The sequence below is a fragment of the Micromesistius poutassou genome (genome assembly GCF_964030765.1).
Source record: "Micromesistius poutassou genome assembly, chromosome: 20".
NCBI classification, from domain to species: Eukaryota; Metazoa; Chordata; class Actinopteri; order Gadiformes; family Gadidae; genus Micromesistius; species Micromesistius poutassou.
The window spans coordinates 5083212-5108063 of NC_140290.1; the positions used below are offsets into that span (position 1 = coordinate 5083212).

General features: G+C 47.9%; 4 protein-coding genes across 5 annotated transcripts; 3 read left to right on the forward strand and 1 right to left on the reverse strand.

Moving 5' to 3' along the window:
• The first annotated feature begins 302 nt into the window (after nucleotides 1–302).
• On the forward strand, nucleotides 303–3254 carry hax1 (HCLS1 associated protein X-1). 2 transcript variants are annotated; one of them, XM_084484746.1, is made up of 7 exons: nucleotides 303–439; nucleotides 721–977; nucleotides 1139–1347; nucleotides 1453–1513; nucleotides 1606–1739; nucleotides 2308–2428; nucleotides 2734–3254. In XM_084484746.1, exons 1-7 carry the CDS (start codon nucleotides 369–371, stop codon nucleotides 2805–2807), a joined length of 927 nt encoding a protein of 308 aa, XP_084340872.1. In that variant the 5' UTR covers nucleotides 303–368; the 3' UTR covers nucleotides 2808–3254. The 2 variants fall into 2 exon arrangements, with proteins under 2 accessions (XP_084340872.1, XP_084340873.1); XM_084484747.1 differs by having other exon boundaries at nucleotides 337–477.
• Nucleotides 3255–4220: 966 nt separating this feature from the next.
• LOC311365300 (aquaporin-10-like) lies at nucleotides 4221–7725 on the forward strand (the record flags this gene model as incomplete). The annotated part of the gene is made up of 5 exons (XM_084484817.1): nucleotides 4221–4395; nucleotides 4748–4885; nucleotides 6363–6484; nucleotides 6805–7022; nucleotides 7503–7725. 5 exons carry the CDS (start codon nucleotides 4221–4223, stop codon nucleotides 7723–7725), a joined length of 876 nt encoding a protein of 291 aa, XP_084340943.1.
• Nucleotides 7726–8346: 621 nt separating this feature from the next.
• Nucleotides 8347–15352, forward strand: aqp10b (aquaporin 10b; the record flags this gene model as incomplete). Its single annotated transcript, XM_084484723.1, has 6 exons — nucleotides 8347–8661; nucleotides 10521–10647; nucleotides 11072–11209; nucleotides 11651–11769; nucleotides 13894–14111; nucleotides 14399–15352. 6 exons carry the CDS (start codon nucleotides 8347–8349, stop codon nucleotides 14613–14615), a joined length of 1134 nt encoding a protein of 377 aa, XP_084340849.1. The 3' UTR covers nucleotides 14616–15352.
• A 6-nt stretch (nucleotides 15353–15358) lies between these two features.
• znf687b (zinc finger protein 687b) lies at nucleotides 15359–24795 on the reverse strand. The gene is made up of 10 exons (XM_084484722.1): nucleotides 24762–24795; nucleotides 21695–24067; nucleotides 21229–21530; nucleotides 20251–20435; nucleotides 19796–19972; nucleotides 19351–19513; nucleotides 18912–19238; nucleotides 18254–18354; nucleotides 18057–18144; nucleotides 15359–17244 (listed from the first exon to the last, which is right to left on the reverse strand). Exons 2-10 carry the CDS (start codon nucleotides 24051–24053, stop codon nucleotides 16543–16545), a joined length of 4404 nt encoding a protein of 1467 aa, XP_084340848.1. The 5' UTR covers nucleotides 24054–24067; nucleotides 24762–24795; the 3' UTR covers nucleotides 15359–16542.
• Nucleotides 24796–24852: the final 57 nt, after the last annotated feature.

Genomic DNA, 24852 nt, shown 5'->3' on the forward strand with positions numbered 1-24852 from the left:
ACACAGAATATAAAACAAGCTGCAGTGCCTGTAGAGTTGTTTTAATGTCAAATGCAACACTATTACATCAATAATTCGGAATCTAGAATGAACCATCGGATAAAGTGGTGTTTTAGCTAATATATGAATCAATCAAGGTTCGCCGATGATGTTTAGGTATACAAATATTGACGGTATAACATAACTACAGTAGCGACTTACAAAATATTACGATGATCATTGTGGTGTTACTTACGGTAAAATAGCTACGACATCCTGCGTCATTCTGAAACTGCTAGAATGCGTTACGGCATTGTTGACAACTGCGTGTCCTCCGTATGACGGCTAACTTTCTCAGGGCCTTGTCATTTATCTAAGATGAACCGAATATGAGTGTTTTTGATTTATTTCGCGGCTTCTTCGGGGTTCCCGGAGGACAGTACAGAGGAGACGGCCGAAGGTAAAACAACACGGCTGTACGGGCTCTACAAACGCTAGGTAGATCGCACCTGGTATTAGTGGAGAAAGTCCCCCGATCACGCTAAGTGAAATGAACCTGGGATTAGTAAATTTACAATACTAGTTTAATAGTAGTTTCCCAATTCCGAATCAATAGTAATAATTTATTACCGTTTCAGAATTGGTTACTCTTTATCGCTTTATATTTACCAGACTGGAATTTTGTCAAATTCGACTGAATGTTATGTATTTCAAATAATATTAGATATGTATCTGTACCAGGGACCCGTTTTTCGATGGCATGACCCACGATGATGATGACGATGACGATGCCTACGAGGACGATGGGTTCCCCCAGCACGGTTACGGCGGAGACCAGCGTGACCCCTTTGATAACGCGTTGAGGTTCGGTTTCAGTTTTGGACCGAGTGGCATGAGAATCGACGAGCCTCCTCTTTTTGGTCACGTCCTCAGAGGGATGGAGGAAATCTTCTCTCAGCTGGGTCGTTTCGAGGAACAGCATGGAACTGGCCCATTCGGTAAATACCTACATGAACGCTTCACACTCGTGTAGAGTTCCGAAAAACTATTTGAATGCAGATGTCACGAACAATATAATATTATGTTCTTCTAACGTCATAATAGAACATGCCACCTTTTTCTGCTACCAAACTCATTTATGTTCTGGTATACTCCTCAGATATCCCAGGAATCATGCCCCCTTCACTGCATGAGGGGTCAGACAACAACGGGCAGAGATCACCCAGTGGCAATGCCCTGAGGGACTCCATGCTGAAATCCCAGGAGGACGCCATACAGAGACCCCGGGGCCCCGCAGGGCCGACCAGAGACGAGGACACACCACGCCTTCCCAGCTCTCCTTTTCATGGCTGGAGCCCCTTTCCTAAAGTAAGGAACTAAACAATGTGTTGTTGTCGCAGTGGCATCAGCACGACAGCAGCCTGTGTGTCTGAGTCTCAGTACTAGATGTGGCTTTTCTCTTGTTCTCTGTAGTTCAATGACATCTGGACGCAGGGGCCAAAGGGAAGGCCAGAGGGGCGTAAGGAAGACGGCGGTAACACATATTTCTAACAGCCCATTCTTTTATGTACATATACATTTATAATTGTGAAGGCATTGTGACAGCTGTTGTATCCCTCTGTGTAGATCTGGATTCTGCAGTTTCTTCCGGAGGCCTGGATAAGATTCTTACCCCGCCCCCTTCCGAGTCGCCCTGCCAACCACGGTCAAGGTCTTACTTTCAGTCGGTCATCGTCACCAAGGTGGTGAAACCGGACGGGGTGAGAGACACCTCCCGCCATGTCTGACTAATACGACTACTTAGGAAACTATGACCCATCTGACCGGCGTCTGCATCTCATATGACACCACGACAACATAAGCTACTGACTCGACTCACTTAAAGGGTCTGCTAAATATAGTCATTTCACCTTCACTTTTCAGATATTGGTATTGTCATTCTTGTAAACCTACATTCATGAGCCACAGGCGACGAACGGAAATGGTGTGGGATGACGCTTTTGTTGCCCCTCGTAACTCGAGCGAGATCGCTGCTGAACACGGTGGTAGTCCATCAGACACGTGTTGACAAATGACAGCTGCAAAGACCACCAGAGTTCACCGGAGGTCGTGCTGTGCCTGCAGTTTGATTCCATTGTTGGGTTGATCTTAAAAGCATACAACAGCCACCCACACGTGTCCTTATTGCCATCGGGCCCACCCTTTGTCGAACCTAGCACTCATCATAAAATACATCAAATATGGCATGACGACTTGGCAGTGAACAGCGATTCAGAATGCGAACAGAAGTATTATGAGTCGTTTGTGCATTTGTCCCGTTTGTGTCAGTCTGTGGAGGAGAGGCGCACTGTCAGAGACGGCCAAGGGAACGAGGAGACCACGGTGACCCGCTCAGGAGCCCACGGCAACCCAGAGACCCCCGTCAAAGGAGACGGACCCCCGGGGCCCGGTCAGTACGCGCTGCTAAGTATCTGCTAACAGGGAAATGAATCACCAAACATGAAGCCATATTGGTGTGGGGTCTAATACATCTGTGTACAGTAATCTTTTAGAATATATCACGTTAGTTTATTGATTACGTTGCCGTGCTTTGTGTAGTTAGATTAGGGATTTTGCAAATGACGTCTTACTATGGCCATCTGCTCAGTGTTTAGCAATGGGCCTTTGAAAACCTTTATTGAAAACTTAAATGTGGTATTCTTTGGAGGCAAGCCTGTAATAATGTGCCCTCTCTTGTGTTGAACCCCACTGCAGGCGGTGGACAGCTGTTCTCGGACCTGCGGGACGATGGCTCCATGTTCCCAAGGTTCTTCGGCAGTTTCAAATAAACTCTGAACGATAAGGGAAGCTGAAACTTTGTGTTCGTTCAACCGGCTGTGACAGTCTTTTTGTTATTGCAGAGGCTGATATTTTATATTTTTGTGTTGAGTGTACATATGGAGTTGGGTGAATGCATTGGCTGGGAAACTTCCACACTATTAATGCATACATTGATTATTGGGTGAGCTGCCACTGCCAAAAGAAACGCCTTGCCATTACGCGCCAGTTAAATAGATATGAACAATAATGATAATATAAACACTGTTTTCTAATTGGGCTGCACAGAAATTCTAATTAATTAATTATAAATTAATTAAAATGAAAACATTTTTAATTCAAAATTGAAATTACCGGTATATGATTTACTATTGACATGATCTCACTTTATTTTTATATTCCCATTTAAGCCTATATGTGTATGACTATGCAAAATAAAGAGTCTTAATATATTCATATTGTGTTATTAAATTATTTGTTATACATTTAAACACAAATGATAGTTGAACATTCAAGTAATATAAAGGAAATGATGAACACATTTGTACGAGGCCATTACATCAGAATCACTCAGGAATTGCAGTATTTGTTGTTTATGATATTCCCAAAAGAATAGCTTGATGGCCTTGGTTATAACAACTGGCTTGAAGGGAAGTCCTCATAAAATACCTTTCTGCTAGTGTGAACTTTTTAATCATGTAATGAGATAGTAATGTCACTTCCCGGACTAGAGCTTTATCTTTGATAGTAACAAAAGTGCACACACACACACACACACACACACACTATTTAGTCTCTCTCTCAACAAGACTTGAAAACAACAGTAGGATGGACTCTAAAGGTGGATGACCATAACACAAGGCCACGTGAATATATTTCTAGAACCTTGGAAAAATAATTTAACCTGTTCTGAGTTCTGTAGCGAACAGAGAAAAGGATGGAGAGAGGGAAGAGGAGCCTACGAATCAGGAACATTTTGCTCCGGCAGTGTCTGAGTGAATTCTTGGGCAGCTTCATTGTTATTGTGAGTAAATCCACCTTTTGCTCTGTGCTCTGATAACAATATGCCGTTTGAAATTCTGAAGGTTAATGGTTTATTCAAGGATCAGTACCTAAAAATACTCAACTACAGTTAACACAAGGAGGTATTGTATTGTATTGTTTATCACTTTCTTGTGATTTGGGCCAGTGAATACTTCTCAAATAGAGGTCAACATAGTTGCAAATTCCTCCAGAGCAACCAAACCTGTTTCTGAATGCTTATTAAGAAAGTGCTTATACAGGTTTGGTTGCTCTGGAGGAATTTCTCTTTGTTGTAGATATGTACCGGTAGATCTGTTCCATGATCTCATAGCAATACAAATGTGTGATCGGCAGGCGTGATGCCCTGTGCCAGTAACTGCATGCTTGGTGTGGGTTTTACAATGCCTCTACCTCCTCCTCCTCCTCCTCACCGCTCGGCCCCTCCTCAGACGTTTGGCTGTGCAGCACTGGCCCAGATGAAGACCAGCTGTGGAGCCAAGGGTCAGCTCATGTCGGTGAACTTAGCCTTCTCAGCAGGAATCATGGTAGCCATGTACCTGGGCCGAGACATCTCTGGTACCCTCCCAACCCCGAAACCATGAGCCCCATGAGCCAACGGCTGCTAAGACTAACATGTATACCTGTACTTTTGTCAGTGTGCAAGTAAAGCATCCGATAACTACGGGTTATACAATTATTCCAGTGTTTGTAATATAAATACAATACAATAATTTGTATGAAAAAAGGCAAGAGGACTAATTAGCACTACTTAATTATTTTTGGTACATGTTGTATTTAGACCAATCAGAAACACATATTCCAACAGATAAGATATAAAATATAAAAATGGCAAAGATAAATGAAAGATCTCCTTGACACCCACCTCAGCCTAGGCCTCGTCTTCAACCTTTGACCTGGTCTTCAACAGGAGCCCACCTGAACCCAGCTCTGTCCCTGAGCTACTGCGTGGTGGGGAGTCTGTCCTGGTACAAACTACTGCCCTACTGCCTCTCTCAGGTCCTGGGGGCCTACGTGGCCTCTGCCCTCGTCTTCCTCATGTATTATGGTACGCATGACATGTCTACAATATTAATATTACAGATATGGATGTTTTGGGACGCTAATAAATAAGAACAATATGTAAGGCACTTTGAGCGGCTTAAAAAGCACTGTATAAATACAATTAATCATAATAATGAGATTGTTATTATTATGGTTATTATCAATAGATGTTTTGGGGGATTGTGAGACGACATGCAACGACAAACAAAAAAATACTCCTTATTTCTTCCAATCTTTTTTTTTTTTGATCTGAACATGAATGAGATAAAAGTGTTAGGACAATGTTAGATTTCAACTTATTTCAGCTGTTCGTATAGACTCTGTGTTGTGTATTTTTTCATCGTAGTAGTAATTCTTGAAGTGGAAATCAAGGCAACTTGACAGGTTGGATGGCTCGAGGGTCGAATAGACGGTTTATTGGCGGATGTGATGCAGCACAGGTACAGACTTAGGTGGAATAGAGCACGTCTGGAGACTGCTCCGGGCTCCTTGGCTGTCGATCCCTCTTCTCACCGAACCAAAGGTTTGGGGCGAGTATTATAGGAAAGAAAGCGTGAATAACTAAATAACAGATGCAGTGTCTCCCTTGATAAGGTATAAGGCCCTGGCTATGTCCCAGACGGCCAGGTTGGTTAGTCCTTGTTGGGACAAATGGAGGATTGTTGGAAATAACACCTTGTATCAGTTGGAGAGGCACTGGCCTGTCCCAACACTAAGAAATGTGAACACAGAGAGACACTAGTAGTTTAAAGATCACCCTTTAAATGAGAAGTCAGTGTATCTACTGGTAGGTTACACATGGTTAAACCAAAACAGATCAAAAAAATTGAATAATAAAGGAAATGGACCGTCCAGACACCTCCCTCTGCTCGGCATGAAGCTCCAAAAACTTTTCCTGATATGGCAACCTGTTCCCGTGAACACACACAATCTTACACACAACAACCTGCAACCCTTCCTTCATTGGTCCAACAAATGACACCCTTAGGAGTATAGCTCAATTTGATCTTAATTGGGGGCCTGCGTCCATTAGGACGTCGTAATAGGGAACCTGGGCTGCTACCGATCTAGAGGGGTGGTTATCTTCGATGACATGCTTGTAAGCTGCAATATACTCGGGGATGGTGAACGGGACAGCAAGGTAAGGATATACGTGAGATGAAGACGGCATAAGCACACAAACCCAACACGACTGCATCCCTTTAACCCTAGCTAACCCATGGGCAGTTTGTAAAAAGGTGTTCTCTTTGTGGACTACATTATGGCTGTCAAATGAACAATTTCCCCACTGTAAAAAGATGGCACAACAACATCACAAACAATACCAGTAACATCATGGCTCAGTCGGTGTTGAGTAGGCAGTTGCAACAGAGTTCTTCTTCAGGTGGTCCAACATTGGACCAACAAATGGACCAACATTCTACAACTCCCTCCTGAGTCCTCCTATATCTGTTGTGTCTATTTTCGGTAACTGTCCCAAGAAGAAGCCATTATGGACTACAGCGGTGGCTTCTTGGCGGTTTACGGACCAAATGAAACGGCCTCCATATTCGCCACCTACCCATCCAGCTTCATGTCTCACCGCGGCAGCTTCCTGGATCAGGTGAGGCTGAGTGGGTGAATAATCACCAATTGTAACAGTGTGAAATATATTTGCTGTTGAAAATTATTTTGGGCTTATTTCACTAAAATGATGTAGGACAGAATCCAGGACACGAAAAAAGGCTTTGAACTTGGATGCAGGGTTAGGTCAATAAGTGAATTGCAAACCCTTATAAAGCACATTCAACAAAAATATAAATGAGTCAAATTAAAAAGTCTCCCAATATCAATTGATAGATTACTTAATTTGGATTGTTTATGCCTGGATCGTTTATAAACGTGTGTGTGTGTGTGTGTGTGTGTTTTCGTCTCCCCCCCCAGGTGGTGGCCACGGGGATGATGACGCTGTCCTACCTGCCCCTGGCGGACCCCCAGAACAGCCCTGCGTCCCGGGACCTGCTGCCCCTGCTGGTGGGCGTGATGTTCCTGGGCGTCTCCTGCGCCATGTCCTCCAACTGCGGCGGAGGGGTCAACCCGGCCCGCGACCTGGGGCCCCGCCTCTTCACGCTGCTGGCCGGCTGGGGGACCGAGGTGTTCACGTGAGTCCCCTACTGACGGACCCCCTGGAGAGCTGAGACCATAGGGGTTTAAGGCACGGCGACCGGGTTCATTCTTCAGTTCATTCACTTCTCTCTCAGATTCATTATACTTTATTTATGCTTTATTTTTCACAATGGCTCGGCTCACCCAGGGCAGACACATCTCTGGTAGCCTCACACCCCCGCAACCGTTTGGCAGTTGATAAATAAAGGTTTAAAAAAACGATTCCAGTGTTTGGGTTCAAAAAAAATTTGTCCCATTATTCCTCTATTTGAAATGAATACAATAATTAGAATACGTAGAAGGACAGCAAAGAAAGTAAAAATGTTTACCACAAAGCTATCGTCAGCCTAGGACTTCTACGGCTGGTCACCTGTTGCTATACTAGCTGAAGTGATTACGTTTTTCATTCAAAAATGTCAGTATAGTCATGTGATTTGTGTCACAACCCAATCGGATCTGTGTTTGAAAAACTGCAGGTGCTACAACTATTGGTTCTGGATCCCAATAGTGGCACCCATGCTGGGGGCCCTGCTGGGCTCCGGGGTGTATGCAGTGTTTATCCACTGGCATCTGCCCGGGGCCGGGCAGGACGGGCCTGACGACGCCTTGGTCCTCACAAACCTCTCCCAGGCTGGGGAGGGACGATCAACGAACGTCGTGTCGAATGGAGAGGATTTGGCCCCGATCAGGCTGGATTGAAGATAAACTGTCTGTATATATTTCAGAGGGAAGAATGCAAAGAAGAAACAGTTTCACTGCAGTGGGTTTTGTTTCAGCTGCAGTTGTTTTGAGCACTGCACTACAGCCAAAGTATCTGTGATTAGGCAACTCTTATGCCGATATGTCTTTACCAGCACCTGCCAATATGGTAATGACAAACCTAAGCTAAGCAAAGAAAAATGTAATCGGTAGTTTGAAACAATGATTGATAATATGTGTTTTGTTCTGTGGTTGTTTGATGAAATATGCCTTATCTTCAGTTTTATGGATATTTTGTTGAGATAATTGTTGTGCAGTGTCAAATAGTTGTATCTTATCAATTTATTGATGTCATCCAAAATCATAAAAAACATTGCATAATATGTACAAAGAATATCTGTATACACTGTTTGTAGTCTGTCATTTTGTCCTCATCAATAATATAATAATTGTGCAGAACGGTGCAGAAAGACTCTACTGCTGGCAACAGCCAATCAAATACAAGTGATTATGGTAATTTCTGTCAGCTGGACGAAAAAACAAACAAACATGGCCAAGCTAAAAGCCCAGTTTCCAGTTCAGTGGTCCACATTTTCTAACACATATCAGTAGGCTTGCAAAATGGACTATACTCCACTAGCCCAGACAGACTCACCACCCCCACCACCTCATCCATGCCATAAAGTGCATGACGTAGTTTACACTTGGAGTATGAAAAAGCAAGCTTTGCCCTGTCGGCCAGAGAGCGTAGTTGCGTTGCCCGGGTTAGATGTGTCTTTCAGGGGCACCGCTGCAGTGAAAGACCCCCACTGGCAGTACGCAGAGGGTCTGGAAGTGTCGTCTGGCATGATGGAGAGGCTACTGAGGAAGTGTAGAGTCCAGAATCAGCTGGTGAGGGAGTGCATGGCGGAGTGCCTTGGAGTCTACATCATGATTGTGAGTTTTATTTTGAGTATTGTTTGTGTATTTCGATTTGTGTTATGAGGTTTGAGATTCATTGGAGATTAACCAAGAATGCTATCTTGAATATATTAACATTTTTAATTTAAGTCATTGTGAATGATTAAATATGTAGTCTCTTGCCAGTGTTCAACACAATGTTGAAAACAGACACACAAGGCTGACCATGTCCATGGTGACCACTGAGTGTATTCTCTCAATGGCTAACCAAGGACTTTGGCCCAAGCACAGCCACAGAGAATGAGACATATGCAAGATGAGGTGAAAAGACAAATATAATGGAAGTGTTTAGTAAACAATTTTGAGTGGGAAAAACTAATATTTTACAGGGTTGGTTTTGTTATGTTGTTGGTTTCTTGATGCTGACTTATCTAATCTGAAATCTATCCATTCACTATGCTTGCGTTTTATGATGACAAATCATTTAGTTGGAATAGGGGGCCCATAAACATATGCACTAACTCTGATCAGACAAACTGTCACTGTAAAATAGGTAGATTGTTTCTAAGGCTAAAATTCTTCAAAATAACAGAAGAGATTAGATTCACCGTTAGTCTCATTTAGTCCAGTCATTTTAAGACAAAATGGGGGTCAACCTAGAACAAATTGCAACAGAAGCTAACTCAACTGATTTTGTATCCTCAAAATGTCCTGAGTAAGGAAAAAAAAAGCCCAGAAGAGGGGAAAGTTTATACACCTATTCATTATTTTTCTCACGTGACTAGGGTAAACAATGTAACATTTAGATATCACCATGAAAATTACAAACAAAAAATATATTACAAATTGTTTAACATGGGCAAACGGTGCATAATATAATGTGCTAATTTACATAAATACCACAACAGATCTAAACATTTGGTACAAATGTCACCATGAGGGGCAGAGATTCAGTCATTCATTCAAGGTCCACTCAACTGTCAATCAACTGTCACTAAGCTGTCAGGTAAGAAAGGTTGTTTGATCCAGGCACTTTTTATTTTACCTACCTTCTGTCTTCTGAATTCTCTTGTCTCCTGTTCTTCCCTCATCCCCCAGAAACAGTCCCACGCACCCAGCCCCAAACCCCATCTCTGCAATAATAATTAATAAAGGCTGGTTTAAAGTATTTCTTCCTGCCTCTATGTATTAATGCTCATGAGTAGCCTAAATTGGTTCCATTCAAACCTTAACATTAAGTCTTGTACTGTAAGATGTCAACAAGACGTTTTCACCTGGCTATACCAAATGTTTAGATCTGTTGTGGTATTTATGCAAATTATCACATACATAATTATGCACCGTTCGCCCATATTAACAAACAATTTCAAAAAACGTATAACACATTTTTTGTTTGCCTTGATGTATGTAATCAACTCAGTAATTTTCATGGTGATATCTAAAGGTTTAAAAATTGACCATATTCACGTGAGAAAAAGAAAGAATACGTGTATGAATAGGATATATTTGGGTCTTTTTCGAAACTTTCCCCTAATGGGATTTTTCGTTGTTTTTTTTCCATACTCAGATGATTGACGATACAAAATCAGCTGAGTTTGCTTCTGTTGCAATTTGTTTGACCTTGTTTGACCAACATGCAGCTATGTGTGCAATAAAAAGCACTCTGGTATCTAACCAGATAATGTTGGATACCAAACTGCACATGCTTCCAAACCTAAAGCAGTATACGTGTGCCGTTAAGGCGGTACAGATAAATAAACTGGACATAAAGGGCAGTGAATTAAACGGCATCAAGTACGGTTCAAAGGCCATCGCCGATAGTGACAACTATGCAAATATGTCTCCGGGAGAGATGCAGTAACCTAACGCAATAAAGAGATGCGGTGTGTTTGCAGCTGTTTGGCTGCGGATCCGTTGCCCAGGTGGTAACCACGAAGGACCAGAAGGGCCAGTACCTCTCCATAAACCTGGGGTTCGCTCTGGGGACGTGCTTCGGGGTCTTTGTCTCCCGGGGGGTGTCAGGTAAGACCCAGGCAACGCATCACATAAGCGTAGAGATAGAGAAGGGCATAGAGGGGCTATGTGAGTCATGAGCGATGTACTTGGTTGTTTGAGTGCCCGTATACTGCATTGCACTGCATTGTTTAGGCTTGTCAATGTCATGGGGTCCGGGTAATGTAGTGGCGAGGGTGTTCGACTCCCGACTGAAAAGCCCCATGGGTTCGATCCTCTGTGACAGCAGCCTACCCTGGAGCAGGATGCTCAGTGAACAGGCTCCTCAATGACTTGTGTCTCAATGCACTGTACTCTGCTTTAACCTAAACATCATGCGTGTATGATATTTATTGTACTAATGAACTCTTCAGACATTTCCGAGGTTATTGAAATACACTGTTTTGTTTTGATTTGTGCTTGTTGTTGTTGTTGTTGTTGTTTGTTGTTCCAGGTGCTCACCTCAACCCCGCCGTGTCTCTGAGTCTGTGCTTTCTGGGCAGACATCCGTGGTTGAAGCTTCCGTTCTACGTCTTCTTTCAGGTCCTCGGCGCCTTCCTGGCGGCCGCCACTGTCGGCCTGCAGTACCATGGTGAGACTGCCGCCTGCTGGCTACACACACACACACACACACACACACACACACACACACACACACACACACACACACACACACACACACACACACACACACACACACACACACACACACACACATACATTATTCTACATTGTTCTACATTGTAACTGATCACTTAGAACAGGTGTGTGTGTGTGTGTGTGTGTGTGTGTGTGTGTGTGTGTGTGTGTGTGTGTGTGTGTGTGTGTGTGTGTGTGTGTGTGTGTGTGTGTGTGTGTGTGTGTGAGAGAGAGATACCCGCAATGCAGCTGCGAGGCACCAGTCACTCATCATGTCCCCAATGCTGCTCTAACCCCATCTGACCTTTGACCCTGTGTGTGTGTGTGTGTGTGTGTGTGTGTGTGTGTGTGTGTGTGTGTGTGTGTGTGTGTGTGTGTGTGTGTGTGTGCACAGAGGCCATCATGTCATTCGGCGAAGGCCAACTGCTGGTCACGGGTCCCAGGGCGACGGCGGGAATATTCTCCACCTATCCTGCCGGCTACCTCAGTCTGTGGGGGGGCATCGTGGACCAGGTGAGTCCCCATGGCAACGACAACCCCCCAGCTCATTTATAACATCCAAATCAAACTCAAGGGATAAATGTTGTGTCTCCAGCTAGAGCCTTAACATAGACGTTCATCATAGGACACACGGGTACATCCTTTGATGTACAGGGACACATGGTCAATGTTTGTTGAGGTCACTAGTCTACTACCCAAATCCTGGTAGGCCTACAGCAGCGCTTCTCAAAGTGTGGGGCGCGCCCCACTGGTGGGGAATAGAGACGTGACAGGTGGGGCGCAAACGGGAGGAAATTTCACTGAAAACTCCATATTTCTTATGGTAGGAGCAAAAGCTTGACAGTAGGGCTGGGCGATATGGACCAAAAGTCATATCTCGTATTTTCAAGCAGAATGTCGATATAAGATATATATCAATATTTGTTCATGCAATAAAATAGGTGCCGTCGCCGCGCTCCAACTCGTCATTCTATATCGGGGGCGCCGCGTCGCTGTGCACCTGCCTTGCCGATTGCAACTCAATCCTAAATTTGGGTGTAGGCCAGGGTAGCTAAACATTTTCAAATCAGTCGGAGCAAGATGTGGCAAATACATGTTTCGCGCCGAAGGGGATTTTAAAAGTGTCCTGCACTTGCAAACCCGTCCGCACCCGTCCTTACCCACAAAACTTAAAACCACATCCGACCCGTGTTCCGACAGTAGCGTGATTTACATTCCACACCCGACTGACGCCCGACCCGCACCCGAAGGAAAATTAGACACATAAGATGGAACGCCGGGGAATTACACTAGCGGTGTTTGGCGTGGTGCTTTAGATTGCCGTGCAAAAAAGCACATCATCCACTGTGGACGGTTTTAGTTTTCTGTTTGACTCCTCCGCTCCTGAATATCAGATCCAGCACCGGAGAAGTCTCGCTGGCTTGCTGCGCTGGATGCGCTGAGCGGGGATGGCGAGGATGAATCTGTCAATCTGAGCAATATTGGGAAATGAACGACCGTGCTCTCCCCACCACGATCACACACCAAGAGAGTCGTCTTTAGGTGTTTTGTAATCAAGCAGCAGCTTCGTCCCGATGCTGCGGAGCCTCATCGCTGGAGTCCTCTACGTCCGATAGTGTGTCCGCTGACACTCGAGCTCGCTTCTCGGCCGGGCGCACTGCTCGCACATTTTGTAGATGTGTCACTAATAATGCTTTTTTTTTTAAATTTGAAATAGGCCTCCATTTTAACATTTTAAGCTTGCAGCTTTGCAGCCACTCAAGCAGGGATAGGTCTCATAAGTTATTTTTGTCATGACACAGCTGCACTTTTATTTTCTCTATTGTTGAACTTGATGCAAGTTATGACACAGCTGCACTTTTATTTTCTCTATTGTTGAACTTGTTGTTATTTGATGTTATTGAGTTAGAATTTAGATACAACATGATGTAACTTGATGTTACTTCAATAAATTTGGAAATGTTAAGCTTGGCTATTTCATTAGCATTGTGTTGGGGCGATGGGGGCAGGTGGGGCTTGAAAATTCCCCCTTGTCCAAAGTGGGGGATGACCGAAAAGGTTTGAGAAACACTGGCCTACAGAAAGGGGCAGACCATAATTATTGTCATGATCACCATGAAACGGGTCTAATGGCCTCCTCAACTCAAGGTAGAGAACGTCACCCCAATACGCACGTTTTGTGCATCTCCAGTAACTACTACAGTATATTGCTGATTTTTAATGATTTATTTTGTTCTAATGTTTGTTGGAATATGATCTATATGCTATACATAATGCGCGTACGTGTTTATGCAAAGCGAAGCTAGAGGCGATGTCCCCCCTGGTGTGGACAATAAGGCCAGAACTGCCAACTTTTGGGTTTTGGCCAGAGTGAGATTCTGTAGAATCTTGTAATGCATACCTTATAGCAGGGTCCGCGGGTGTAATTGTTGACGGGGGGGGGGGGGGGGGGGGGGCGAACGCGTCTCGGCTTATTTTTGCCGTGAGAAATTGGATGTGTGGCGTGTGAGCGTGTGTAAGCAGGCAAACGCGTGCCAAAGTTGGCAGCTCTGCAATAAGGTTGTGTATCGTATGTGTGGCTTCATGCTATCCCCGCTTTAAACGGAAGTTGGTCTATTTTGAAATTCTCCGTCCCAGGTGATCGGCACGGCAGCGTTGCTGGTGTGTGTCCTGTCTCTGGGGGACGCCAAGAACTCCCCCGCGCCGCCGGGCTCGGAGCCCGTCCTGGTGGGCGCGGCGGTGCTAGTCATCGGGGTCTCGATGGGCTCCAACAGCGGCTACGCCCTAAACCCCGCCAGGGACATCGGACCACGTCTGTTTACCTACTTGGCCGGCTGGGGAGCCGAGGTCTTCCAGTAAGTGTTCTCTGGTGAACTGCATCAATAGCAGGATTTGATATTTACATTTAGTCTTTTACTTTAGCACAATAATCCAAAGCGATGTCCAAGTGGAGCTGGGAATACAATTAAAAAAAAAATAATAATAACAGAAGCTTGTCATGCCGCACATTGTAGTTTAAAAAAATAACTGGACAGAGTAGTCATCAGAAATGTACACAGGATAAATAGATACCGGTTGACTATGAAATTTCAATGGTGTTATTTTGAAAGCACCATCAAGGTCTTTATTGATGTCATGGCAGGGCTGGAGGTGGCTGGTGGTGGGTGCCCCTGGTGGCCACGTGTCTCGGGGCTCTGCTTGGATCCCTGATCTATGAGCTGCTCATTGAGGTGCATCACCCACCAGACCATGCCCTGGATCAGGGTGCCTCCGCGGAGACCAAGGCTCTGGAGCTGGTGGACTCTGACTCAAAACAACAAGGGAACATCGTAATGGTCACTAATGGCTTACCACCGTGAGTTGGTCCCAATGGGTGACTACTGCAGGAAACACGGTGGTATATTTCAACTCGGGAGGCCTAATTGTATGTCTGCTATTTGCTCATTGTACATGTGTATATGACCATGATAAACAGCTTGTTGCCTTGTTATAATGTATAGATGTAATGGGTGATATGTTGAAACATGACCATGATCAGTCCAATCTGTATTTAAACATACATGTCTGTCCTTTACAAGGAGAACGAATTCCCTGACGCTGCCTTTAAAAAGTGTTTACTTTTTTTATTGAATGTTTAATAGGTGTTTTGCATCAGCACCTAACCAGCGGGTAACTGGTGGTTAACGAAGGGTGATTCTGTTAAATGCATACAAAGTCACCAAGTTGAGTTTGGTTCTGCTGTAAGTATAGATCATTTAAAATATGTACTATTGAGAAACAAGCAAAGCTTTTCTCTTTCACACATTTATTTTCGAAACAGCACAAAAGTGTATGGCATTTCAGCAAGCAGACCACAACCATGGGAAAGGAAAGGACAATGAGTTCTCCACTATTGGGTTATATAAATATGATATGACATATTAAAAGATACAAAAAATATCCATCCATAGGCCTCCTTCAGGTCCTCACGGAGGTTGTTTCACAACATATAAAAAAAAGAAGTAAAGTGAATACAGCAAGCACTGATTTTGTAGATTTAAAAAATAAAAAAAAGTCTCCAAGATGAGTGTTTGTATTCATAGACATCAAGACGACCCCCCCCCCCCCCCCCCCTACACACACACACAAACGACATTCTCCCTCTGCATTGAAATCACAACATATAGCTACCTCTGGGTTACGCATTTTCCATTTTGTTACGCTTCAAATTTTTCAAAGAACTTAAATTAAAAAAGTGGGGTACAGTACAAGTACAAATACTATATATATATATTCACATTTTCCATCGCAGGCAACGAAGCTTTGATGTTTTAACTTTGACGTGTAATTATATATTTACATGGTAACTCTTGGTGTGTAGCCGGCCGAGGGACATTTGATCTCATTCGCGTTCAATGACCTCATTGTTGCGCAACACGGCTCATAGAAAGTTCTGGAACATTTATAACAGAAACACCCGCAGGGGATTTACTCCTACCGGCCGTTTTGTGTTTAAAGTATCTTTAGCACTACTGCATTATCCAGTAGAGGGATAGAACGCACAAATAACAGCAGATAACAGCAGTAATAGTTTTATATTTATATATATATATATTTTTATATATATAAATAAATATTACAATATAACATAAAAATCAGTGTCTAAATTCTCCAAACACTTGGCCCAGGCTTCGGAGGTCTAGGATAAATATGACTGGGAGAAAGAACTGGAATTGAGTTGGCCTTTTAAAAATAAAGAAATTCAGTCCAGCGTTTCCCTGTTTCAGTCTAAAGAGCCTAATGCAGGGCCATTCAAAGCTTCCACTTCAGTCAATGAATGCCATGACCAATATGGTAGATACATATACATTAAATATAAAAAAAACGGCACTACTGCAAAGAGTACTGTGATAGACACAAGGAGAAGGAATTATGTGTTAAAAACCAAAACGAGACAGAAGTACAGTCAGTGCAAAGTAAGAGCATCATTAAAGGTACAAAAAAAAAAAAAATGATGTGAAAGACAGGCATGGCTTGTGTAAAAACAAAGATTCATGATCCCTCCCTCTTGGGCATGGAGGTACGCCTCCGACATGCGCTTACAATCTCAGACAGCTTCTCACGACACAAGCGGCCAAACTTCCTGGGAAGCTTTTTCACAATAAAAGCGCCGGCACGACCGAGCTCATGATGAGAACCTGTTTCTGTACTTAAAAGGCTCCTCTTTCCTTGGTCACGCGACAAAGCCCCCCTCCACTCGACTCTGTGCGCGCGTGTGTGTGTGAGAGAGCATCAGCACCCTGCCGCCTACTGCGGCTTGTCCGTCTTGTGGGCGGTGATGAACGCCATGCCGTGGGTCCTGAAGTGCGTGTTCAGGTCCGAGGCCTTGTCGAAGCGCCGGCCGCACACCTTGCAGCCCGTGCCGTCGTCCCCCTCCTCCCCCGCCTGCTGCGGCTGGCCCTGGGGGGAGAGCATGGAGGAGGGGGATGCGCCGCCGCCGCCGTCGCCCGGGGAGCCGGCCCCGCCCGGGGCCGCGTGCGATGAGGGCGGCGGCTCGCCCTGGGTGTCGCGCACGCGGTGGGCGATGAAGCGGTGGCGCCCCAGGGAGCCGGCCGAGGCGAAGCACACGCCGCACTGCAGGCACTGGAAGGAGGCGGCGTCGGCGCGGTGCTGCGGCACGTGCCGCTGGAACTCGGCGCCGTCCTCCGTGGTGAAGCCGCACGGCACGCAGCGGAACACGCTGCCGCCACCGCCGCCCTCCTCTTCCTCCGTCGGCTCCGCGGGGGGAGGGGCCACGGTGGTCGCACCGCGCGTCCTCTTGGCCGGACCCCCGCCGCCGCCGCGTTCCTCTCCCTCCTCGGGGGCGGGCTCCTCCTCGTCCGCCGGCCCACCCGGACCCGTCCTGGCGCCGGAGCCCGGGCCCCCCTCGCCGTCCTGCTCCGAAGAGCTGCTGGGGCCGTCCACACCGGGGGCCGCGGCGGCAGACCGCTTGCGGGTCTGGGGGGCACCCTGTGGGAGACACGGCATGAGGGGGGGGGAGGATCGGAATGTTAGGACTTGAAAGGAACCAGGAGAGATTCCCAATCATCAATGACAAGGAAAATGTGTGCGGGCGGGACCCAAAGACATTTTCCATTACAGGTGCTAGATGCTACTTTTATGACCGGTTGGCAGTGAAGCGCAGTAGGGCCATAAAGTCATGACTAGGACTTCTCTGATTAATGGCCTTCTAGTATGGGTTTGTACTGCATGGTGCCATTTGGCAGCTAGTGCACAGATCGTTATTGTGAAATAGGATCTCATGCGGACTGAACAGGTGTGGATGATAAAACTATCGTGACTGCCTCCACTAAAACACCCGTTTCCAATATCACTGCTCATGAAACAATAGCTGTAGCACATTGGTCTTTGTGATAAGACATTGTTTCGCACTTTATTATGTCCACAGACTTTAGGCAGACGTTATAAAGGATTTTGAGTCCAACCTGTAGGGGCAGACCATGCCACACTGAGAGCCGCTTCATACCAGGTTTTTAAATATGGTTGTTTTCCAGGAAGTGCAAATATGGAGCTATGCTAGTGACATGTTGAACTAACTGTGTTTCAGACCCTAATTAGTGATACATGAGAGGAAATCTCAAAAGACAAAGAAAAAACATGCAGTGGGTTTGATGTTTTCTATCCTGTCAAACGGGGGGCCTTGTGATGGCTGTTGGGCCAGACGGTAAGATTCTTTGCTTTGTTTACTGAAGTTTGCGTTGATCTACTCTTACTACTTCGGGGATGATGAGGAAAAACACAACTTAAGCATCTCGACTGACCTGTCCATCTGTGGATCTGTGATGAAGACGAACGTGCTTGTCCAATAAGAAGCGGCTGCCAAACGTGCGCTTGCCTTCTGTGCAAAACCTGCGGCGTAAACCATACATTAATGTCAATGATCACAGGCGGCGTTAGCGCAGCAGCAGGGTGTTTGGGGGTGACGTGGACCCAGTGGGGGTCCTGGAGGGAGACTCACTGGCAGTGGAACACCCTCTTGTTGCCCTCGTGGATGACCCGCTCGTGACGCCGCAGGCTGGAAGAGGTGCTGAACGTGCCCCCGCAGATACGACACGGGAACTGTGGAGAGAGAGGCGCGCACACGCACACACAGAGTTAACTTCAAGGGGGCACATTCAATCATTGAATCCAGATTGTGCAACACCATGTGGCGTCCTGCTGCCACGCGTTTCCCTGGAAACTAATCAGCCCTGGCCTTGGATGAGTGACCAGATGGTACTTGTAGAGTTTATTTCCCCAAGGCCCCAGGACGGAGATGGGGCCTCAGCGCTGTCCCAGAGCAGCACCGTCTTTCGATGACGCGTTACGCCAGTAAGTCCTTACTCCCCTCTGGTCACTGAAGACCAGGGCACTCGTCGCGAGAGTAGGGGTGCTAGCCCCGGCCAAATTCCCAACCTTGCTCTTGTACCGACATGGCCCCCTAGTCACCGCCCCTGGGCTCTAATTGGAACGTTTCATTCCTGATGCTAACCAGAGTGGGTTGGGCGTTGTGGTGCATCAGGTGTGATATCCTCTGCACACAAAATCACTCAATCCCTAACAATGTCGACGTTGCGAGAGCCTAAAAAAACAGTGCGATATAAACATAATTCATTATTACAGTTAATATGACTGACCTTGCCGTGCTCCATCTTGACGTGACTCAGGTAGTCGTCGTTGTCCGTGAAGGTGGCCTGACACTGCGGACACGTCCACTCTGAGGGCGCCTCAAAGTCCTCCCCGCCGCCCCCGCTACTGTCCTCCTCCTCTTCCTCCTCCTCCTCCTCTTCCTCTTCGTCATCCTCCCGATCCCGCCCCCAGTCCTCGCCGTCGGAGTTGTCAGTCTTGTTGCCAAAGGGCTTGGGCTTGGCGGCAGTCGGCGCCGCCTGATTGGCCGGGGTAAGGGCGGGGGCGGGGCTATCGGACTGGGCGTCTTGTTTGACGGACAGGCCTCTGTGCGCGGTCTGAATGCAGGGAGGTGGAGGGGTGGGTTAAAAAGTGCATTTACAGTGTTTCATACATACACTACATAATTATTATTCATGCTGAAATCCATTGTTTCCTCCTGCAGCAGACCTTGATGTGCTCCATCATGGAGCCCTTCTGTGCGTACAGCTTGGTGCAGTCCGGACACTTGAACACATGGACCTTCTGCTTGGCCAGGTGGGTGTCAAAGTGCATGTACAGCAAGGGCTTCTGGGTGAAGACCGTGTCACACATCACGCACTTGTAGATCATTCTGGAATTGAAAAAAATTAATAAATGCAACACACATGGATCGTGTTGGTATCTCCACTTCACACTTTGAACATGACGTCAGCATCATTTGAAAGACAGAAAATCAGAAGGGGAGGACCCAGACTGGGTTCGTATACATTTGGGGTCGGAAACGCTATACTGTCCACATGTATTCACGTTAACGTGACGTGGAGGTGTAAAGGCAGGCAGCTATGGGAAGATCCGCAGTGTATCTCCGAGTCGCGATGCGGATCTTAGTAAATATGCTGTGCGCAGAACTTACTTTGCCTGTCCTCCGGTGAGAGTGGGGTGCTGGGTGCTGATGTGACTCTGGGCGCTGGGAGAAGACTTGAAGGCCATGGGGCAGCTGGGACACTTGTGGAAGACCTCGCAGTGGGCCGTCTGGATGTGGGATTTGATGGAGTTCAGCCCCCCGAACACCACCTGGCAGCTGGAGCACCTGCACACAGATCACAGCGTTTACCATGTAGAAGAAGGACGGGAGTTGGAGAAAATGTTTTAACATTGTTTTAAATGAGGTCACTTAAAGTCGGCAACTACTCTTTGTAACGATAACAATGGATTAAGCGTGTTGTAGTTCACAAATGGTGCGGGAGTGTGAAGGACACAATTCTCCGCCTCGATCGAAAAAGACATGGTTTCAGAACCCCAACCGAGACAAAACAACTCTTGAGTTACAGCGATGCATCCGGATGCATCATCATTTAGTTTCCAAACCTGAAGCCGATGCGTCTGGCGAAGTGCAGGCAGGCCTCGTCCAGGTGGGTCTGGAAGCTGCCCTGGCGGGCCACGCCCCCACACTCGGGGCAGACGTGGGGCGCGCGGTGCTTGTGGATCCTCTGGTGGGCGGAGACGGCGCACGAGTTCGGCAGCATCATCGGCGGGGAGCACTGTGTGCACGTCTGTGCAGAGAAACACACAAACAACTGGGATCAGTTCACTTTAAAACCCAAACAACATTCATTTAAAAAGATTATTGCTATTGAGGGTAATTTGATCTCATTTCAAATAAAGCCCAAGGGATCCTAAATCCAATTTTTTAATTTATATTTCTGAAAAGGTACATGGGGTCTTGTTCCTCATGCAGTACAGTGATTATTCTGTGGTCTACATATGCGCATTTTCACAAAAAAAACAATTTTAAGTCCCTGAACTACATTTCAAGGGACTCAAAGGTTCCTTAAGCCCCTTATAGTCTGTGGTCCAACATGGTCTAAAGACCCGTGAAGGTGAGGCAAATTAAGGAACTTTTACATCAGGCACATAACGAATAAAGGACATGAAATACTGAGAAATCCGGACCAACAACATTGCGTCAACTAACAGACAAAACATGAATGTCACAGAAGTGAAAAAGAGATACATTCAACCTCATATAGCCAGTGACGATGAGCGTATTCTCTGTACTTTCATCAAAATATCCTCTGTATTTAGTGGATTCAATTATTACGGACAGGGACCTTTAATCCAAGTGTAAAATAGTGTAGCGAATGACAATGATGAGGGGGATAGTAATGAAGGATAATAACTAAAAATAGGCCAAGGAAGAGGAAGTTGGAATCCAAAACAAAATGGTTGCGCTACAACTGCCAAGTTAAAGTAGTTCTAGAAATTATATAATAAGAATGTATCCTTATTAATAAGCGATAAACAGTAGCAAGCAACCCTTACTGCGTTCTCATCACCAACACTCACTGAGTTGGGGGTCGCTCGGATCTGCTGGAAGTGGGTGACCAGTTCTGCCTTGCCGGAGAACTGGCTCTGGCACTCGGGGCACTTGTAGTTGTTGTACTGCAGCGCCTCCGCCTTCTTGCAGGGCAGGGGCATCAGAGCCTGGGGTCCCTGGGGCGCGCGGCGCACCGGCCTGGGCTGGCTGTTGGCCGGAGAGCCGGTGTCCTTGGCGGGACTGGCGCTGTTGGCGGTGGCCGCCGGGGCCCCAGAGGACAGGGCGGAAGGCGAGGAGACCGGCGGCGAGGAGGAGGAGGAGGAGAGCGCTCCTGCTCCGTCAAGGAGGAGGACGGGGAGAAGACGTGTAAAACGGTGGACAAAAGGAGGAACTCGGTCAACGGGGATGCAATCAACAACAATGGAAACCATGTTAATTTTACTCTAATTTCTAGAGACACTTTGCGAGACCATGTGAGCCGAAAAGGTGCGTTACCTGTCGTGGGCGTGGCGTCCTGCTGGCCAATCATCTGCTCCACGGTGACGGGCCGCATGACCAGGTGGGAGCACTGCATGACCAGCCCGCGCTCCTTGTGCTCGCGGGCGTGCAGCAGCAGGCTGCACTTGTTGAAGAAGGCCAGCCGCTTGGCGCAGTGGTTGCACGTCACCTCGATGCGCAGCGAGCGCCGGTCGTAGTGGCGCGCCAGGCTGCGCTCCAGCGCGAAGGCGTCGCCGCACTCCAGGCAGCGGTAGCCGGCGGCGGGCAGCGGCAGCCCCCACTCGGGCGGCGGCGCCGAGAGGTCCGGCTTGTAGCTGGGCAGCAGGTTCTTGCTGTTGAGGATCTTGTTGAAGGCCTCCACCAGGCTGGACTGCGTGCGGGAGATCACGGCGCCCGTGCTGTTGACGATGGAGGCCGGCTTGTTGGGCTGGAGGTTGCCGGCGACGACGGTGCCGCCGCCGTTGGCCGTCTTGGCGGCGGCGGTGCGCACGCTGATCCCACCGGCCACCACCGGGAATTTGGGCGAGGAGGCCGTGGCCGGCGTGGCCGGCAGCGCTGCCGACTTAGTGATGCTGACGGCGGTGGCGGACACCTTGGCCTTGTCGTTGGCCGCCATTTTGTTTTGGACCTTGGTGGCGGCGGCCAGCATGACGCTGCTCGCCGCCAGGGTGGACACGGGCAGAGCGTTGAGCGCTTTCACTTTCTGCTGCGACACGGCGGCTGCGTGGCCGGGGGAGGCCTCCATCTTTGAGGCCTTGTTCACTAGGACCTTGCGCCCGGCGGTCTGACCTTTACCTTCCGAACCCTTTGCCGCGGCCCCGCCTTTGGGTGCGACCCGGGTTACAGTTCTGGTGATTCCGCCGGTGGACGTCTTGATGGTTTTAATCCGAACTTTTAAAGGCCTGGAAGGAGCGCCCGGCGACGGGGTCGCCGGTGCGCCCACTCCTCCGCCTCCGGCGGGTTCGGGCTTAGTCTTACCCTCGTCCACCTCCATCTTCTCCTCGACCGTCGGCGCAGCGTCGGGCTTCTGCGTGTCCGCTTTCCCCTCCACGACCCTATCGACCCCGTTCCCCACCTCCATCTCCTCCTCCTCCTCCTTGGGCTCCCGGAGGAGGTCAGAGGTCGACGGCGGAGCGGCGGCCGAGGCGGGGCTGGAGCAGCGCTTGGCCGCGGCCGACGCCGTCGACTTGGGCGCCTCCGGCTCGGGGCTCTCCGGCGAGTCCCTCTCCTCGATGACGTGCTCCGGGTGCCTCTGCTCCTGGGGGGGGCTCTCTGTGGAAGAGGTCTGGGGCGCGGACGAGGTGAGGCCCACCCCGGAAGGAGTGTCCCCGGGTTTAGGGTGAGCGGCCGCCGCGTTGGGCGACGGGGCGGAGACGGAGGACTCGACGCCGCCGACTGTCTTGTAGCGGCGGCTCAGCTGAGGGGGCGCGTGCGTCGGGGAGCTGGGGCTCTCCTGAATCACCAGGGTGCCCCCCAGGTCGGAGTCGGAATCGTCATCGTCGTCGTCGTCGTCCTCCTCCGATTCTCGAGGTCGGAAGCCGGCTTTGGCGGCGCCGTTAAAAGGTTGAGACGACGGTGCGGATGTTTGCGTCGGGGGCAGCGGCTTGGATGTGGGAAAGAACGGAGAGGACAGACCGAGGGAGCCGCCCGTGGTGAGAGGAGAGGGGACGGCCGATAGAGAGGAAGAGGACGGTAAGGAGGCTTTCCCCCCGTCCACCCGGTCTTGGACCCCTTCCTGCTGCTGCTGATGCTGTTGCTGCAGCAGCTGCATCTTCCTGGCCCGGCCAACTGGGTCTCCTGTCCCCTGGGTCACCAGGGGTTTAAGTCTGTTGAAAATGTTGCCGCCCTGCTTGTGAGTCTTAGTTCCTCCCACACCTGCCTCTAAGGACATCTTTGGGGAACTCAGCGACCATGGCGATCCATTGGACTGGCTTTGGCTCAGTGGGATAGGAGCGGGGACCCCAGATGCCCCAAAACCATTGTGGTTAAGGGCCTCCGATTCAGTCATACCAGGGGCACACACGCCCAGCCGGGGACCCACGTCGACTCCTGCAATAACATCAATAGGATTCTGTTCTGCGTCGCGATCCCCTCCATCCACTGCCTCGAGACGGACTTTATTCTTCACAATTACACTAACAATAGAAGTATCGGCCTGAGGGTCGGAGGGGCTTTGTGGCCTTAAGGACTGGCCCACACCCACAACACTGTCTGATTTTCCCAGGGGGGCCCCAGCAGGCCCATGGTGGCCCTCAGCCTCATCCGGGGCTGACTGAATGGCCTCTTTGGCATCGATGTCAGGTATGTCAAACGCTGCCAGAAGGTCGTCAAAATCTGGGGTCTTCATGTCCCCCATACCGGGATTAAATCCTTAGAAAATAAACACATAATACATTTAAGAATGGAGTCTGTGTGTAATTTCATTGGTTATAAACGTCCCCCATTGTATTGCCACCATCGCTGTCAATAGCTTGAAATGCCATACACGTTATTCTGCACACACGACGTTACATACTGCATAAATATTGCATGTTGAGTCTTTAACGTGCCGCTTGTTCATAAATGCAATAACTAACAAGATATAACGGGTTAACAGGTTATGTCTAAAAACATTTATCCTTGCAGTGGCAACATATAATGCTAGCTAGCGCTACCGAAGGGGGGCTAGCGTTCCACTATCATCTCTTCAAAGGAAAATGCTCACCACTTATGTGCGGGTGATGTTTACAGCCATTCTCAAAATCGCTTTATGCACTCCAGTAGTAGTGCAATAAGGACTATTCCCATTTCAAATGCCACCTTAACTGGCAGCATAAATTGTTCTGTTTTGGAGCAGTTATTTCACGGTCGCCGTTGGCTAGCTGGTCGCCGATCTCCAGCCAGAGATGCAAGGGGTCATTTAGCTAACTAGCTAGCATACGCCATTAAATACAATCAAACCGAGCCTGTGGTAAAAGGTTTCACAGCGGTACAAAGGAAAGACAAGCAGGGTCGTCATTGTCACTGTGGAGGATAGTTGGATCCGTTATGATGCATTTATATTGCATGAATTTGGATTGTTTACCTGGATGTACGATTCCCGAGTATTCCTAGCTCGTTCAGCCGAAAATGCTGTGCTTCCCGTCACATGACCATCATTTATGTCCGATTTTTCA